The sequence below is a fragment of the Lacerta agilis genome, chromosome 11 (assembly GCF_009819535.1).
Source record: "Lacerta agilis isolate rLacAgi1 chromosome 11, rLacAgi1.pri, whole genome shotgun sequence".
Classification (NCBI taxonomy): Eukaryota; Metazoa; Chordata; class Lepidosauria; order Squamata; family Lacertidae; genus Lacerta; species Lacerta agilis.
The window spans coordinates 60,616,097-60,632,865 of NC_046322.1; the positions used below are offsets into that span (position 1 = coordinate 60,616,097).

Below are 16,769 nucleotides of genomic sequence, written 5' to 3' on the forward strand. Positions count from 1 at the left end.
AGGCAGTGAGAGATTTTACTTTCTTGGGTTCCATGATCACTGCAGATGGTGACAGCAGTCACGAAATTAAAAGACGCCTGCTTCTTGGGAGGAAAGCAATGACAAACCTAGACAGCATCTTAAAAAGCAGAGACATCACTTTGCCGACAAAGGTCCATATAGTTAAAGCTACGTTTTTCCCAGTAGTGATGAATGGAAGTGAGAGCTGGACCATGAAGGCTGATTTGCAAAGAATCGATGCTTTTGAATTATGGTGCTGGAGGAGACTTGTGATGGCCTGGGATTCAGACTCGGATGCTGAACCTGAGGGATCCCAGCCTGCACAGGATTCCCCGCCTCCAGAACCAGCAGAGCCAGGGCCAGGGCTTGAGCCTGAAGGGTCCTCACCTGTGCTGGATCCTAAGGTGCAGGCATCTGCTGAGTCTGCTCTGTCTCCTGACGGGATGGAGGACCCCTTGCCTGCAGGTGCCCCACTCTCAGCCCCGTCAGAGGAAGCTGAGGCGGCCCCTGGGTCCGGTAACCCACCAGCCTCTCCTGAGCTGCAGAGGCTCGGGGCAGAGAGGCGAAGGGAACTGAGTTCCTGCAGGAGGAGTGCTTGCCTCCAGGCAGAAGGAGAGGCGAGTCACCGGAGGATCGGGGCTGCCCTATGCCTCGGGGCAGATAAAAGCCGGCCAGCCCCAGCCCCAAGTTGCGTGAGCAACACAGTTGCTACTGTGTGCCTGCATGTGTCCTTGTGCCTATGCCTGACCTGTACCTTGCCCTGCTTCCTGCCTTTCTCCCTGCCGGACTGACCCCCTGTTGGACTGCTGAACCTTGGGCTGGACTTTGACCCTGCTTCTTGGATGAACCCCTGGCATGTTCCTGACCTCTGACTACCCGGCTAGACCCACAGACTGTTACCTGACTCTGCCGCCGCCCTGTCCCAGGACTTAGTTGCTTCGCTGGACCCACCACTGTTGCCTGGGACTGCTGACCACGCCCCGCTCAGCCCCGGGTGTGTTTCTCAGGGCCAGGCACCTCTTAAGAGTCCCATGGACTGCAAGAAGATCAAACCTATCCATTCTTAAAGAAATAAGCCCTGAGTGTTCACTGGAAGGACAGATCCTGAAGTTGAGGCTCCAGTACTTTGGCCACCTCATGAGAAGAGAAGACTCCCTGGAAAAGACCCTGATGTTGGGAAAGATGGAGGGCACAAGGAGAAGGGGATGACAGAGGATGAGATGGTTGAACATTGTTCTCGAAACTACCAACATGAGTCTGACCAAACTGCGGGAGGCAGTGGAAGACAGGAGTGCCTGGCGTGCTCTGGTTCATGGGGTCACGAAGAGTTGGACATGACTAAACAACAACAACAGTAGCACTAGATCCCCTGTCCCTTCCTATTTAGACCAGCTTCTATTTTCCCCCATAAGGCATTTCAGCAGAATATAGTGCTGCCTGTTTTGGTGCTCTGGCTTTTGTTTCATGGGCTTCTGTTGTCTATTCTTTGTGCCAACCTAAGAAAAATAGTTTGGAAAAATTGCTGGGAGTTCCAGAATTCCCACAAAGCATGCATGGTAATGTGTGATTGGGTTCAGAACATTGAGGAACTTCATTTGTATGTTCTGCTTGTTCTTCAGGTTAAGAGGATTTGTCACTTACCCATGCCAGTAGTATGGTCTCCTGGCCTGTATGCATTAGGCTTTACTTTGACCCTGCTCCAGCCAGGGCCATCCTTGTGATCCTGATAAAAATTACACAGATCCTCCTCAAAACTGCAACTTGCCTGTGAAGGACTGAAGGAAATTTCTAAAATGTAATTAGGAGAAACAAAGAAATAAAATGAATTTGCATGGTAAGCAAGCGTACACAGAGTAATACAAGCATTAGAAAAACAATACATCAAGGCAACAATCAATGTTGTTTTTTTGTTCATTAATGGCAGCTGTGCATATTATCCAAGGCTCTCTTTGGGTTAAATGTTGCCTCTGCACCCACCTGTGCATATGTGGAAGCCATGCAACAGTGCCAACGGGGGGGGGGGGAGGTCTGTGCATGGCTTCCATGCAGCCTTCCCACTCAGGTCATCAGTGCAAATTGTGTGAACAAGTAAGTAAGAAGGGAGGCTCTTGGGAGATGTGTCCAGACCTCCTATTTCACCTAAGGTCCCATTGCCTGCCCATGTCCTTGTGTACCCATGGAAACAGGAAATCACAGAAGCAGGAACCTATGGAGCCAGTGAACCTATGGAAGTCTGTCTCTACACACTGGACAGAATGAATACCTGCTCTAAAAAATATGGCAAAACTCAAGCGGATACAAACCTCTCACATCTGTATGACAAATTATTTCTTTTAAGTATGTTATTTATTTTTATGGGTCATTTTTTATATTAAAAAGAATGAAAACTTCAAGATGTCATGCTTAAATAGATCCATTTTTGTGCTGTTGCTCCATTTTAAAGATATATGATAGTAATTTAAAGTTTTCAATGTGACAGCCCTCTAACATATAAAAAACACATATGTAAATCAATATTTCCCTAAGGGAACAGATCCAACATCAGTTAAGAATTACCAACCTATATCTCTCCTTGATGATTACAAAATATTTGCAGACATACTAGCAAATAGATTGAAACACACATTAAAAGAGTATGTCCATGAGGTTCAAGCAGTATTTCTCCCAGGGCGCCACATGAAAAATAATATAAGATATGTGATAGATGCTAGATAGATAGATAATACTTTATTCGGCTATAAGCCCACAAGTGTGATAGATGCTCTAAAGCAGGGGTTGTCAACCTGGTCCCTACTGCCCACTAGTGGGCATTTTAGGATTCTAGGTGGGCGGTAGGGGATTCTATGCAACAAGCTGAATCCTCCTTCCATCAAGCCCTGGTGGGCAGTAAGGAAATTTTACCATCAAGAAAGATGCATTAATGGGTGGTAGGTATAAAAAGGTTGACTACCCCTGCTCTAAAATATCTAGAAGTGAGAAACCAAAAACAGGCAGCATTGTTGTTTATTGATGCTGAGAAGGCATTCGACAACGTTTCCTGGAGGTTTATGAAAAAAACACTGGAGATGATAGGAGTGGGAGAGAATTTCTATAAAGTTATAAATGCAATATATTCACAACAAAGAGCTAAACTAGTTATAAATAACAATCTAACAGAAAACTGTAATATTAAGAGAGGTACAAGACAGGGGTACCCTTTATCCCCACTGCTATTTATTTTGGTGTTGGAAATTCTGAAGACGAACATCAGAAAAGAAAAGAACATAAGAGGTATAGTTGTCAGAAATAAGACCTTCAAAGTAAAAGTCTTTGCTGACAACCTGACTGTAACAACAGAAAACCCAAAAGAAAGTATGCCAATAGTGATAGAGAAGATTACAGAATTTGGGCTAGTCACAGGCTTCAAACTAAATAAAGAAAAAAACAGAACGTTAGTCAAAAATGTGAGGGAGGAGGATAGAAGAGAACCGCAACAACTTACAGGACTGACAATTTGTGAAAGAATCAAATATCTAGGAATCTGGATATCAGCAAAGAACATAAATTTATATAAAGACAACTATCTACCATTCTGGAAGGAGATTAAAAGAAACTTGGAAATGTGGGACAGGTTAAAATTATAATTCTGGGGTAGCATCTCCACAATAAAAATGAATGTTGCCAAAAATGCTTTTTCTATTCCAAGCCATCCCAGTAGTGGGCAGTATAAAACATTTTAAGACCTGCCAGAAAGATAACAAGATTTATTTGGCAGGGCAAGAGGTCGATAATAAGTTATAAATTATTGACAGATAGCAGAGAAAGAGGAGGTTTTACACTGCCAAACTTAAGAGTTGTATCATGAAGCCGCATGCCTATCTTGGATTAAGGAATGGATAGTATTGAAAAACAATGACATACTAGACCTAGAGGGCTTTAACAATCATTTTGGTTGGCATGCTTACCTATGTTATGACAAGGCAAGAGTCCACAGAGATTTTACAAATCATGTAATAAGAAAGTCCCTATATGCAGTCTGGTTAAAAAACAAGGGTTTTGTTGTTCAGTCGTATCAGACTCTTCGTGACCCCATGGACCAGAGCACGCCAGGCATGCCTGTCTTTCACTGCCTCCCGCAGTTTGTTCAGACTCATGTTGGTAGCCTTGAGAACACTGTCCAACCATCTCGTATTCTGTCGTCTCCTTCTCCTTGTGCCCTCAATCTTTCCCAACATCAGGGTCTTTTCCAGGGAGTCTTCTCTTCTCGTGAGGTGGCCAAAGTACTGGAGCCTCAGCTTCAGGATCAGTCCTTCCAGTGAGCACTCAGGGCTGATTTCCTTCAGAATGGATAGGTTTGATCTTCTTGCAGTCCATGGGACTCTCAAGAGTCTCCTCAAGCACCATCATTCAAAAGCATCAATTCTTCAGCAATCAACCTTCTTTATGGTCCAGCTCTCACTTCCATACATAAAAACTTTCACTGCCTCCATTTCTTCCCCTTCTATTTGCCAGGAGGTGATGGGACCAGTGGCCATGATCTTAGTTCTTCCAGCAATCTTAATTCCGGTTTGGGATTCATCCAGTCCAGCCTTTCACATGATGAATTCTGCATATAAGTTAAATAAGCAGGTAGACAATATACAGCCTGGTCATACCCCTTTCCCAATTTTGAACCAATCAGTTATTCCATATCCAGTTCTAACTGTAGCTTCTTGTCCCACATAGAGATTTCTCAGGAGACAAATGGGGTGATCAGGCACTCCCATTTCTTTAAGAACTTGCTATAGTTTGCTGTGGTCAACAGTCAAATGCTTTTGCGTAGTCAATGAAGCAGAAGTAGATGTTTTTCTGGAACTCTCTAGCTTTCTCCATAATCCAGCAGATGTTTGCAATTTGGTCTCTGGTTCCTCTGCCCCTTCGAAATCCAGCTTGCACTTCTGGGGATTCTCTGTCCACATACTGGTTAAGCCTGCCTTGTAGAATTTTAAGCATAACCTTGCTAGCGTGTGACATGAACGCAATTGTGCGGTAGTTGGGGCATTCTTTGGCACTGCCCTTCTTTGGGATTGGGGTGTAGACTGATCTTCTCCAATCCTCTGGCCACTGAAGAGTTTTCCAAACTTGCTGGCATATTGAGTGTAGCATCTTAACAGCATCATCTTTTAAAATTTTAAATAGTTCAGCTGGAATACAAGGGTGTCTTGGAACAAAAGACACCCTGGTGGTTGTCGCCAATGGAAGCCATGACAGTAAAAAAGGTTAATATGATGAATGATTGGGTTACCTATAAAGAAATTCTCTGTGAAGAAGTCAACCAATTAAAACTTAAGAATTTTGAAGAAATAAAAAGTAGAGTGACTAATTGCTTACAGTACCTCCAGATACACAGAATCATAGAATAAGAGTTGGAAGAGACCACAAGGGCCATCCAGTCCAACCCCCTGCCAAGCAGGAAACACCATCAAAGCATTCCTGACAGATGGCTGTCAAGCCTCTGCTTAAAGACCTCCAAAGAAGGAGACTCCACCACACTCCTTGGCAGCAAATTCCACTGTCGAACAGCTCTTACTGTCAGGAAGTTCTTCCTAATTTTTAGGTGCAATCTTCTTTCTTGTAGTTTGAATCCATTGCCCCGTGTCCACTTCTCTGGAGCAGCAGAAAACAACCTTTCTCCTTCCTCTATATGACATCCTTTTATATATTTGAACATGGCTATCATATCACCCCTTAACCTTCTCTTCTCCAGGCTAAACATACCCTGCTCCCTAAGCCGTTCCTCATAAGGCATCGTTTCCAGGCCTTTGACCATTTTGGTTGCCCTCCTCTGGACACGTTCCAGCTTGTCAGTATCCTTCTTGAACTGTGGTGCCCAGAACTGGACACAGTACTCCAGGTGAAGTCTGACTAGAGCGGAATATAGTGGTACTATTACTTCCCTTGATCTAGATGCTATACTCCTATTGATGCAGCCCAGAATTGCATTGGCTTTTTTAGCTGCTGCATCACACTGTTGACTCATGTCACGTTTATGGTCTGTTAGGGTGCCAACAAGTTGGCGTGCTGAAGTGCAGCAGTCAGTCAGATAAGCAGAGGTCGAACAATCCGGGTAAGAAGCCAGCTGAAGTCAGGTATCAGCACAGGGTCAGGAGAAGCCGAAGTCAGGAACAGTCCAAGTCAGGAACAAGCCAGGAGCCAGGAACAAGCCAGGAGTCAGAAACAAGCCAGGAGTCAGAAACAAGCCAGGAATCAGGAACAAGCCAGGAGTCAGGAACACAGGAACAGAACAAGCAAAAGCAACCACACACTCAACACAGCAGTTGCAGGTGCTAGCGAAGGGAGCAGCTGGCCTTTCTTAAGTAGCCGGCCTGTAACCACGTCTCTTACGAGTTGCAGCTGCCTCTAATTGTTCCCTGCGTCTCTCAGCTCTACGCTCTACAGCTGTGAAGGAAAATGGGGAGGGGCCCTGCCGGTTTCTCTAGTCACAAGGGCCTGATTCTGGCTCGACTTCTTCCTCCTCCTGTTCTGGTCTTTCCCCCTCTCCATCTGGCTCTTCCTCTTCCGAGGAGTGCAGCCACCAGTCTTCTCCAGGTATGAACTCCTCCATTTCCCCAGGTTCTTCCGTGGGTGCAGCCTCACCAGGGGGGGCTTGCCACCACTCCTCCTCATCTGGCTCAACCCTGACATGGTCTACCAAGACTCCTAGTTCCTTTTCACATGTCCTGCTCTCAAGCCAGGTGTCAACCATCCTGTATTTGTGCCTTTCATTTTTTTTGCCCAGGTGTAGTACTTTACATTTCTCCCTGTTAAAATTCATCTTGTTTGCTTTGGCCCAGTTCTCTAATCTGTTAAGGTCATTTTGAAGTGTGATCCTGTCTTCTGGGGTATTAGCCACCCCTCCCAATTTGGTGTCATCTGCAAACTTGATCAGGATGCCCTCAAGCCCATCATCCAAGTCATTGATAAAGATGTTGAATAAGACTGAGCCCAAGACAGAACCCTGTGGCACCCCACTAATCACTTCTCTCTAGGATGAAGAGGAGTCGCCAATGGAGCACCCTTTGGGTTCGGTCAGTCAGCCAGTTACAAATCCACTGAATGGTAGCATTGTCTAGCCCGCATTTTACCAGCTTCTTTACAATAATATCATAGGGCACCTTGTCAAAGGCCTTGCTGAAATCAAGATAGGCTACATCCACAGCGTTCCCTTCATCTATCAGGCTTGTAATTCTGTCAAAAAATGAGATCAGATTGGTCTGACATGTCTTAATTTTCATAAACCCATGCAGACTTTTAGTGATCACAGCATTCCTTTCTAGGTGCTCACAGACCGTTTGCTTAATGATCTGCTCTAGAATCTTTCCTGGTATTGATGTCAGGCTGACTGGGCGGTAATTGTTTGGGTTTTCTCTTTTCCTTCTTTTTGAAAATAGGGACAACATTTGCCCTCCTTCAGTCTGCTGGGACTTCGCCTGTTCTCCAGGAATTCTCAAAGATTACTGCCAGTGGTTCTGAAATCACCTCTGCCAGTTCTTTTAATACTCTTGGATGTAATTCATCTGGCCCTGGAGACTTGAATACATCTAAACTAGCCAAGTATTCTTGTACTACCTCCTTACTTATTCTGGGCTGCGTTTCCCCTGCTGAATCATCTGCTCCATATTCTTCAGGTTGGGCATTGTCTTCTTTTTTTTTGGAGAAGACTGAGGCAAAGAAGGCATTGAGGAGTTCTGCCTTTTCTCTGTCTCCTGTTCGCATTTCACCATCTTCTCCTCTAAGTGACCCCACTGTTTCCTTATTCTTCCTTTTGCTACGGACATACCCATAAAAGCCCTTTTTATTGCTTTTAACCTCTCTAGCAAGCCTGAGTTCATTCTGTGCTTTAGCTTTTCTGACTTTGTCTCTACACGTGCTGGCTATTTGTTTGAATTCCTCTCTGGTGATTTTCCACCTTTTCCATTTTTTGTACATATCCCTTTTAAATCTTAAATCAGTTAAAAGTTCTTTAGATAGCCACCCTGGCTTCTTTAGGCACCTTCCATGTTTTCGTCTCATTGGTACTGCTTGAAGTTGTGCTTTTAATATCTCCCTTTTAACAAACTCCCATCCATCATGAACTCCCTTCCCTTTTAGTATTACTGACCATGGGATCACACCCAGCGTTTCCCTAAGTTTTCTGAAGTCGGCTTTCTTAAAGTCTAGAATTTGAGTCTTAGCATGCTTGGTTGCTCCTTTCCGCTGTATGATAAACTCCAGAATAGCATGACCTATTCAAACAAGATAAAAAGGGCTTTAATAAAGAACTCTCAAGATTTGAAAGAGACTTGATATACAATGACGATTAAACACTGTCCAAAATGTATAAAATCTTATTAGAATGGTCAGTGAAGGATGAGGAGGTAAAATATGCCATGATAAATTGGGCAAGAGATCTAGGTCATAACATACAACTTTCAGAATGGCAAAAACTGTGGAGGGAAGACCTTAAGTTTAGAGCTTGTTATTCTATTAAGGAAAATTACATGAAGGTATTCTATTGCTAGTATAGAACACAGAGGAAATTAGCGATAATGTACAAAAAATTCAGATTGATGCTGGAACTGTAAGGAGGAGGTGGGATCGATGTATCATGCCTGATGGACCTATAAAAAAATGAAGGAATTTTGGGACTCAATTTATAACGAGTTGAAAACAATGTTTAAATTCTCATTCCCCCCAAAACCTGAGGCATTTCTTTTAGGGATTATCAGGAGGGAGATCCCAAGAGATCTAAATAACTGGAAAAGTGAGATAATACCATCAATAAAAGATTGGCAGATTAAACTGATTGAATACGCTGAGATGGATACATTGTCAGGAAAGAGAAGGGATCAAGTGAAACAAAAATTTAGCAAAGATTGGAATGCATTCAAAGTGAAAGACCACTGCGGAGAATTGCAATTTTTGACTGGTTTATATTAACTCTTGTAACGAGAAACATCTAAAAGTAGTGGATAAGCTGGTCACCAACAACCTAGATTCACAATGATATGCATTCAACAAAGAATTCTAAAAGAACCAAGTAAGAAGGGGAGGGAAGTCAGAGGTAATTAGAACATCAATAGGTCGGATAAAGAATATATTTTTGTTTTTTCTTTATTATGATTTAGAAAGTTGTACATCAACAAGAAATTGAAACTTTATATTGTGATCTTACGTTAAGAAAGCATTTATGTTGTAAAAATTCAATAAAGATCAATTGTTATATACCTATACACACACACACACACACACACACACACACATATATATATGGAGAATCCCAAGAGCACAGTCTGGCCTGCATCATATTTTTCTATGATAAATGGCATCTGGATAATGTTAGCACAAAGTATTAACAAAACTTGGCAAAATTTCAAACTGTTGAAATACTTCTATATCACCCAATTTAAAAAGAAAGATTAGCTATATGCAATTTTGAAACCAAATCAGTACGTTTACTATGTTTGGGATTACACATAACAGAAATACAGTGGAAATACAAATGGAGAGAGTTATTTTAACTCAGTGGTCATTTGATATAGGTGACATCTTACCATTATTCCCCATTAATGTTGTGTTATATATGGTCCCAATTTACATTACTAATTAAATAAAAAAGTTGCACTAAATAAGATGCATCTAAGTACACACATGCAAATTCATGTAACATTTTGAAATCCAACAGCAAATCAGAAAAATAAACTGAGGGAGGAAATTCATACCTGTCCGATTGCTGCAGAAAACGGGAGAGAAAGAAATGTCATCAAGAGCAATATATCCCCCATTCGCACTGTTGAAAGCAACTTCAAAAATCACCTGGATACAAAACCCAAATAGAGAAACTTCATTGTTGTACCAATCATTCATTAAATAATAGCTTAATAATGATAGTTTTATTATTTCTTTGCAACAAAGCTAACTCCCAATACCACATATGAGAGGGAATGCTTGAAACGACACTCTCAAGTCATTTGCTGTACAAGAAAGCTTGAAGTTGGGTTCAAATTGAAGTAGTATTGAAGGAGAAGATCAGGACATAGCAGCTCCCTTCCTTAGCACACTTTAATATCCTAAATAGAAGTCAGTGGGATGAACAATTTTCAATGACTATTAATCAACGTTCAGATAACATTAAGATAAAGCCTTCAGAAAAAGCAACACATCAAGGAATTATACTGAATAGTTAAATCAAAATTAAAAAAGATCTTTTTAGGGAAAATTTAACTCCACAACAGTTAGCTCAAAACTCTTTTTCATGTCACTAAACCCTTATGTACAATTACCGGTATTTGACTCAAGCTGGGCTGTAAAATAAAATCCCTGTTGAAACAGGTTTGCCTTTCAGTTCTGATCCCCTGACAATCAGGTGTCTGGCAGGAGGGCGGGACATGTGGAGAAGACGAGCGTGGCTTGGGAAAAAGCCTCATGGGCCAAAGGTTCTTCATGCCTGTTTCAGGGGCAGATGTTCTTATAACTCAAATAAAAGGCAACTAATGTCCAACAATGGCAGGCAGATTGATATACAGTAGTGTATACAGATTGTTCTGCACATACATCAGCTTGTGTAAGATTTCATAAGTGCACACCATATGTACAGCATAATGTGTGACAATTGCACATGCGTCTATTCGCCAGCATTTAACTATTGGTAGTGAAACTAAACCTGATGTGCTCATAGAAATATGTGTATATGTCGAAGTTCAAGGTGTTTTTCCTATAGGAGAAATCCAATATGAATATTCTTTTGGGGAAAGTGTGATACAAGGGTTAAAGTGTTGTTCTAAGACCTGGGAAACCATTGTTCAAATCTGCCATGAGGCTCACTGTCACCACAATGTGTCACTATATTGGGTCAGTTACAATCTCACAGCCTAACCAACTTCACAGGGCTGTTATGAAGATAAAATTGGGAGGGAGATAAGCATGTATACCACTGTGAGCTCTTTGGAGAAAAGTCAGGCTATAAATATAAAAAAATAATTCTTAAAATATATAGTAATTATTTTGGGACGGACCCTTAAACAACATGTGAGTCCACCAGCATGGGAAGACCCCCTCCCCACCGTGAGCCATCACACACCTTATGGTCATTCCATGCAGAACACTGTGAAGAAGGACTTTCCACAAAGCTGTCTGAACTGCACTGATCACCCATACTTTTTCTAGGGTTCATCCTAGAAATTGATCATATCTTCTAGAAAGAGCAATTTATTCTATTTAGCACATTAATACACTGCTTAATGCATAAAGTCTGTACACACACTCCATGGCTGTATGTTAAACATATGGTAGTTTTCACAGCAATATTGGAGAGCGAACAATTTGTCAGAAGACATCAACTTTAAAGTGGAACATTCAAGTTGTATGAGTTTTAACTATTCATATTGAAGAAAAGTGAATGGCATAATAAAGTCACTTTCATATGATAGTACTTTTCAAACTGTAGAATGTGCAAGTGTGCAGTTCAGTATTTGGAGCCTTACCTCCATTGGATATGGTGCACTGAAGTCAACTTCTCCTAAGACCCAATCCTTACTCACAGAACCATCTGCTTTCCAAAGTTCTTCATAAAAGCCATTTATGTCTCTCATGTAGACAGTGAATACAATTCCACTTTCCTGTTGCACTTGGTAATAAAAGGACAAGCAGCCTGACATAGGAGTTGTTGTCCTAGGTGAGACCAGCTGAGCCACTTCCTGGAAATGCTTGACATAGAGAGAGTCCACATACATATAATGACCTAAAAATCAGAGAAGCTTCTTTTAATGCTTAATGAAATGGCTTCTGCAACATATAAACAGTGGGAAGTAAATTGGATGTGTTACTTTTTATAAACAACAAATACTGAGCATTCCAATTCAAGCTTTTCAGAAATGCCAGTGCAAATATTTGGAGCACTACAGGAAGATGCCAGACACAGTGTAAAAATGCAGGATATACAGGTTTTCCTGTTCAGGTTGGCTGACAGAGGTGCCATCAAGAAACAAAGAGAGAGCAGGGTACCAGGCCATTAAGATCAACTGACAATGCAAATACTGTCCCCCACCCCCATGTGTGGACTGAGAAAGGAGAACTGGGAGTGGGAGGTTGGCATGATGTAACCACAGGAGAAAACAGTGGCCTTTGCAGGAGTTTTATTAAAAGAGCAAGAAGGAAGGAGGGGCAGAACTCCATGTGGGATGCTGGGAGAGGCTTAATAATAATAATAATAATAATAATAATAATAATAATAATAATAATTTATTATTTATACCCCGCCCATCTGGCTGGGTTTCATGGAGAGACCTAGATGCATAGCTGGCTTCTGCTCTGGACCCAAGCTTGCCGAATCCATGGGAGATGCAACAACAGGCACTCTTGAGGTGCAATGTTCTGCACTCCTTCCATCAAGGCTCAGGTATAAATATGTGTAAATAAACCTTAGTTCATAAAGACACTGTAGCCTCCGATGTGTCCTGATTTTCCAACCAAAGCTCCCTGCAATCCTTTTAGTTCTGTGTGATACAGCATATCATCCAAACAAACCTTGGCTACAGATCACAGGAAATGAGGAGAGAGCTTAACCAGGATCCCAGGTTCAAATGAAAAACTAAGGTTCCCCCAAAGCTTCCTGGGAACTGTTGGCTGTTAAAGGTGCTGACAGTTGTTAAGAGACCCCGGTGCTGACCTCTGAGATTATAGTTGTCAGAGTTCCCAATGAAGAGGAATTGATTATTAAATCACTCTACGAAATTGTAGTTCAGGGAGGCTAACAGGGGTGTCCTAACCTCTCTCTATAACAAGCTACAGCTCCCAGAACTCCCTGAGGGGCAGCAATGACTGTTTACAGTGGTATCAGAGTGCATGAAATGTATGGTGTGAATGTGGCCAAGCCCAACCCTGTTTTAGCTGCCCCACCATGCTGACATGAAAGGACCAAGGAAGAGCAAAGCAGCTACCATCTCCTCAAGAGCCAGCACATTTGCACTGAACCATCGTTTGGCTTAGTGTGACATAACAATGAGACCACACGTGGTGGTTGATACATATGCAGAAAGGCAATCCATTTAGATTTTCCATCTCAGGCACACATACAAAAATACTGGGCCAGACTGACCATGGCTGCTTGTAGTCTCAAAGTTTAAAAACTATTTCAATGAGGAGATGGGGTAAAGAGCGAGAGAGAGGAAAATATCAGATGTTAGTCAAGCTAACGTGCATAAAAACTGTGGGGCTAGATACTAAAACAACATGTTTCATCATGAAAGGTTTTTGTGTTGTATTGTGTATACTTGTTGCTAGGGAGGAATTATTCAACAGTAGCAGAAGTAACTGGCTCATTTTTCCAAACTGTTAACTTTTAGTTATTGGCCACTTCCCTCCTGGATTATGAAAAGACTTGGCGTTACAGTGGATGCCTCTTTTTCTGGAGCTGGCAAACTCCTGCTTCCCTATGCATTTCCAACACAGATTTTATGTTGACCATAATTCATTCAGGACATCTTTTTTCCCTTCTTTAAAGGTGCAACCAATTAGTAAAACCTAAGCCAAATTATATGGAACAACTTTGTCCAAAACCAAAGCATAATGCTGGATTGAAAAAATTTAGAAATGTCTGGGCTATGTGTACTCAGCACCAAAAAGTGTGACCAGTGACCACTGCCCAGGCAAGATGCTGGGGCCTTAGATCAGTTTCTACCCCTCTGGAATTCTAAGAACTCACCACCTATTTATTCTTTTTCCCTCTATGGTAACCATTCTCGTGGGAGTTTGTTGCAATATTCATTTCTAATTCTATACCCAGAAAGTTGTATTCTGTGACCATACAGAATACAGAGACAGGAGCTCAATTCATTAGTATTTACCCAAAGTAAATAAAAAGATCTTTATAACTAATTTTCTGCATTGATATGTTATAATCAGGTATCTGAACCAGAGTACAATATGTCAATCAATTTATTTATTGCATTAGCCCTATGGCCATAGCACATAGTAAAAGACCAGGCAGTAGCCTGACACGATTATACAAAGAATACAACAGATACAGTTAAAACAATTGGAAGTAAAATCGTACTGGATAAAACAAATAAAATAAAAAGCACTAGCGGGCGTGATGACAGTGTCCATGTTAGGAATATACATAAGACTAAGGCTAAGGGAAGTTAGCCAAAAAGGTGGTCCTGAGTTTCAGGGCCTGTAATATGTAGATGGCCACTCCACGCGAGATCAAGGGGTTGGCATCTGCCAGTAGATATTTCATGCAGTCATCGTCCCTGGCGATAGTCGGCGGGATTAGAGGGAGAAGCCTAGATCTTATTGAGGCATATAGTGGGCAGTAGAGGAAGAAGTGAATAAAGTCCTCTATCTTTCCATTGTTGCATGGGCAGAGTCGAAGATCCAGAGGAGTATTGGAAAATTCACCCTGTAAGAATGCTGTGGGAATGGCATGAAATCGAGCCAGTGTAAAGGCCCTTCTCAGTGTAGGATTTATCAGATCACTCAGATAGTGGGCCAGAGATCTAACTACCTTCACGCAAGGAAACCACGTGGAGAGTCTGGCTGAGTACAATATGTCTTCAAAACTAGAGACATCCCACTTCCAGTATTTTTCATTGTTAAAATGTATTTTTAGCACAAAAAGGCGACCAAGAACTATGCTACAGTACCCTGTGTTGATAGAACATCAAATAATTCTACATGTCTTTAAAATGCAGTTGTTGTTGTTGTTGTTGTTGTTGTTTGAATTTTTATACTGCCCTATATTCAGAGATTTCAGGGCAGTTCACATAAAAGGATCACGGTATATAAAATAAAAATAAAAGCAATAACCCAATAATACCCCCCCCAAAGAGCCACATTTTAAAAGGGTAAGGGATGTTGATCAGGTCAACCCAAGGCCTGGTTAAAAAGGAACCTTGCACCTAAAGGTGTATAGTGAAGGCGCAAGGTGAACTTCCCTGGGGAGAGCATTCCACAGACGGGGAGCCACTGCAGAGAAGGCGCATTCTCGTGTTGCCACCCTCCGGACCTCTCAAGGAGGAGGCACACAAAGGAGGGCCTGGGGTCCAGGTCAGTTCATATGGGAAGAGGCGGTCCTTGAGGTATTGCGGTCCTGAGCCATTTAAGGCTTTATAGGTCAAAACCAGCACTTTGAATTGGGCCCGGAAACTAATCGACAGCTAGTGCAGTCGGACCAGGATTGGTGTAATATGCTCAAACTGTCTGGCTCCGGTGAGCAACCTGGCTGCTGAATTCTGCAACTGTCTTCAGAGGCAGCCCTACGTACAACGCATTGCAGTAATCTAACCTTGAGGTTACCGGAGCAGTTACTTATGAGCTAGCTCTGTAAAATATTCCTTTCATCTTTCAGCACCAACAGGCTGCTTTTGTCATACTAATCAAGCAAATGCCTTGGAGCAGTGCTAGAGTTGCCATATGTCTGGGAAATCCCAGACATGTCCTCTTTGGGGGGGCCAACATGCCCATCCAGGGGGATTTTTAAATTTTAAAGGAAATGTCTGGGTGTTGGGGGAGATTAAATTTGTTATTTATTTTTGGATTTTTTTGGATCGGGCGGTTTGGGCTCGGGCTGCTCTGCACGCTGCGGCCACTGCCGGCCCGAGCCAAAGAAAACGGCGTGCAGGTTTGGTGGCCCTGTGCACCTCTTTCCCCAGCTCGGGCTGTCCTCTTTTTTGTCTTTAAGATATAGCAACCCTAAGTAAGTGCCACACATTTTAACAACATGCGCACAGTGGGAGATGCGCTTTTGCTAATGGTGCCTCAGGTTAAGAGTGGTTTCCGGTTATGAATGGACCTCCGGAACGGATTCCGTTTGTAACCAGAGGTACAACTGTATTCACTTGGAATTTTAATCTTTTGGATTACTGGCCATCCTTAATATATTAAATGTACAGCAATTTATATCTAGGCATTGGCTTTGAAAACACATTTAAATAATTCTGTTGATTTCAGCAGAAGTGTATTTAGATATAAAAGATTGGATCCTGACTTCAATTTGTGTCCCTTGAAAACATTTGGGCAAGTTCGTTTGCAGAACTTTTTTTGACAGAGGCAAATAATATATGCAACCTTATGTTAGGATGATTCTTTCTGCATTTTTCTTTTCCTGCATATTGAGATATACTGTGACAGGACAGCCAGAGAACGCCTTTGGGGAAGGGAGAGGAGAAGAGTCAGAACAGGAGCTCTGGCGGGAAGGTAAATGGTGTTTCCGTGTGCTTCTCTGGTTCGTCAGAAGCAGCTTGGTCATGCTGGCCACATGACCCAGAAGCTGTACGCCGGCTCCCTTGGCCAATAAAGCGAGATGAGCGCCGCAACCCCAGAGACGTCTGCGACTGGACCTAATGGTCAGAGGTCCCTTTACCCTTTACCTTTATATGCACAGCTGACAACATTCTATAGATTATTTTTTTTTAAAAAAAATGCCTAGATAAGTCACAGTATCTGAATTTATTCAATGGGAATACAATGAATTACAAAAAACCAATCAACCCTTGGGGAAAAAAAACAAGCCTGAAAACATTTAGTGAATACTGTATGTAGGTCACAATTTAGGGATGCGGGTGGCGCTGTGGGTTAAACCACAGAGCCTGGGGCTAATGGACCTAATGGTCAGGGGCCCCCTTTACCTTTACCTTAGGTCACAATTTACTTGGAAAATAGTCAAGAGCAGAGTTGCACCAATGTATGCCATATACAGTATGTATGTATTTTAGGGAGCAGACGTTTGTGAAAAACTGGACCTTTAGTGTTAACAGATTTCCCCCCCAGAG

At 42.2% G+C, this 16,769-nt stretch overlaps 1 protein-coding gene across 3 annotated transcripts in view; it reads right to left on the reverse strand.

Annotated features, from left to right (window-relative positions):
* MAMDC2 (MAM domain containing 2) overlaps positions 1–16,769 on the reverse strand; it is a 74,679-nt gene that overhangs the window by 29,788 nt on the left and 28,122 nt on the right. For all 3 annotated transcript variants that reach the window (XM_033164247.1, XM_033164248.1, XM_033164249.1), the window contains 3 exons: positions 11,481–11,737; positions 9,720–9,813; positions 1,642–1,788 (listed from right to left, as the gene is read on the reverse strand). In XM_033164247.1, coding sequence (XP_033020138.1) covers positions 1,642–1,788; positions 9,720–9,813; positions 11,481–11,737 — 498 coding nt within the window. The remainder of the gene's footprint in view (positions 1–1,641; positions 1,789–9,719; positions 9,814–11,480; positions 11,738–16,769) is intronic.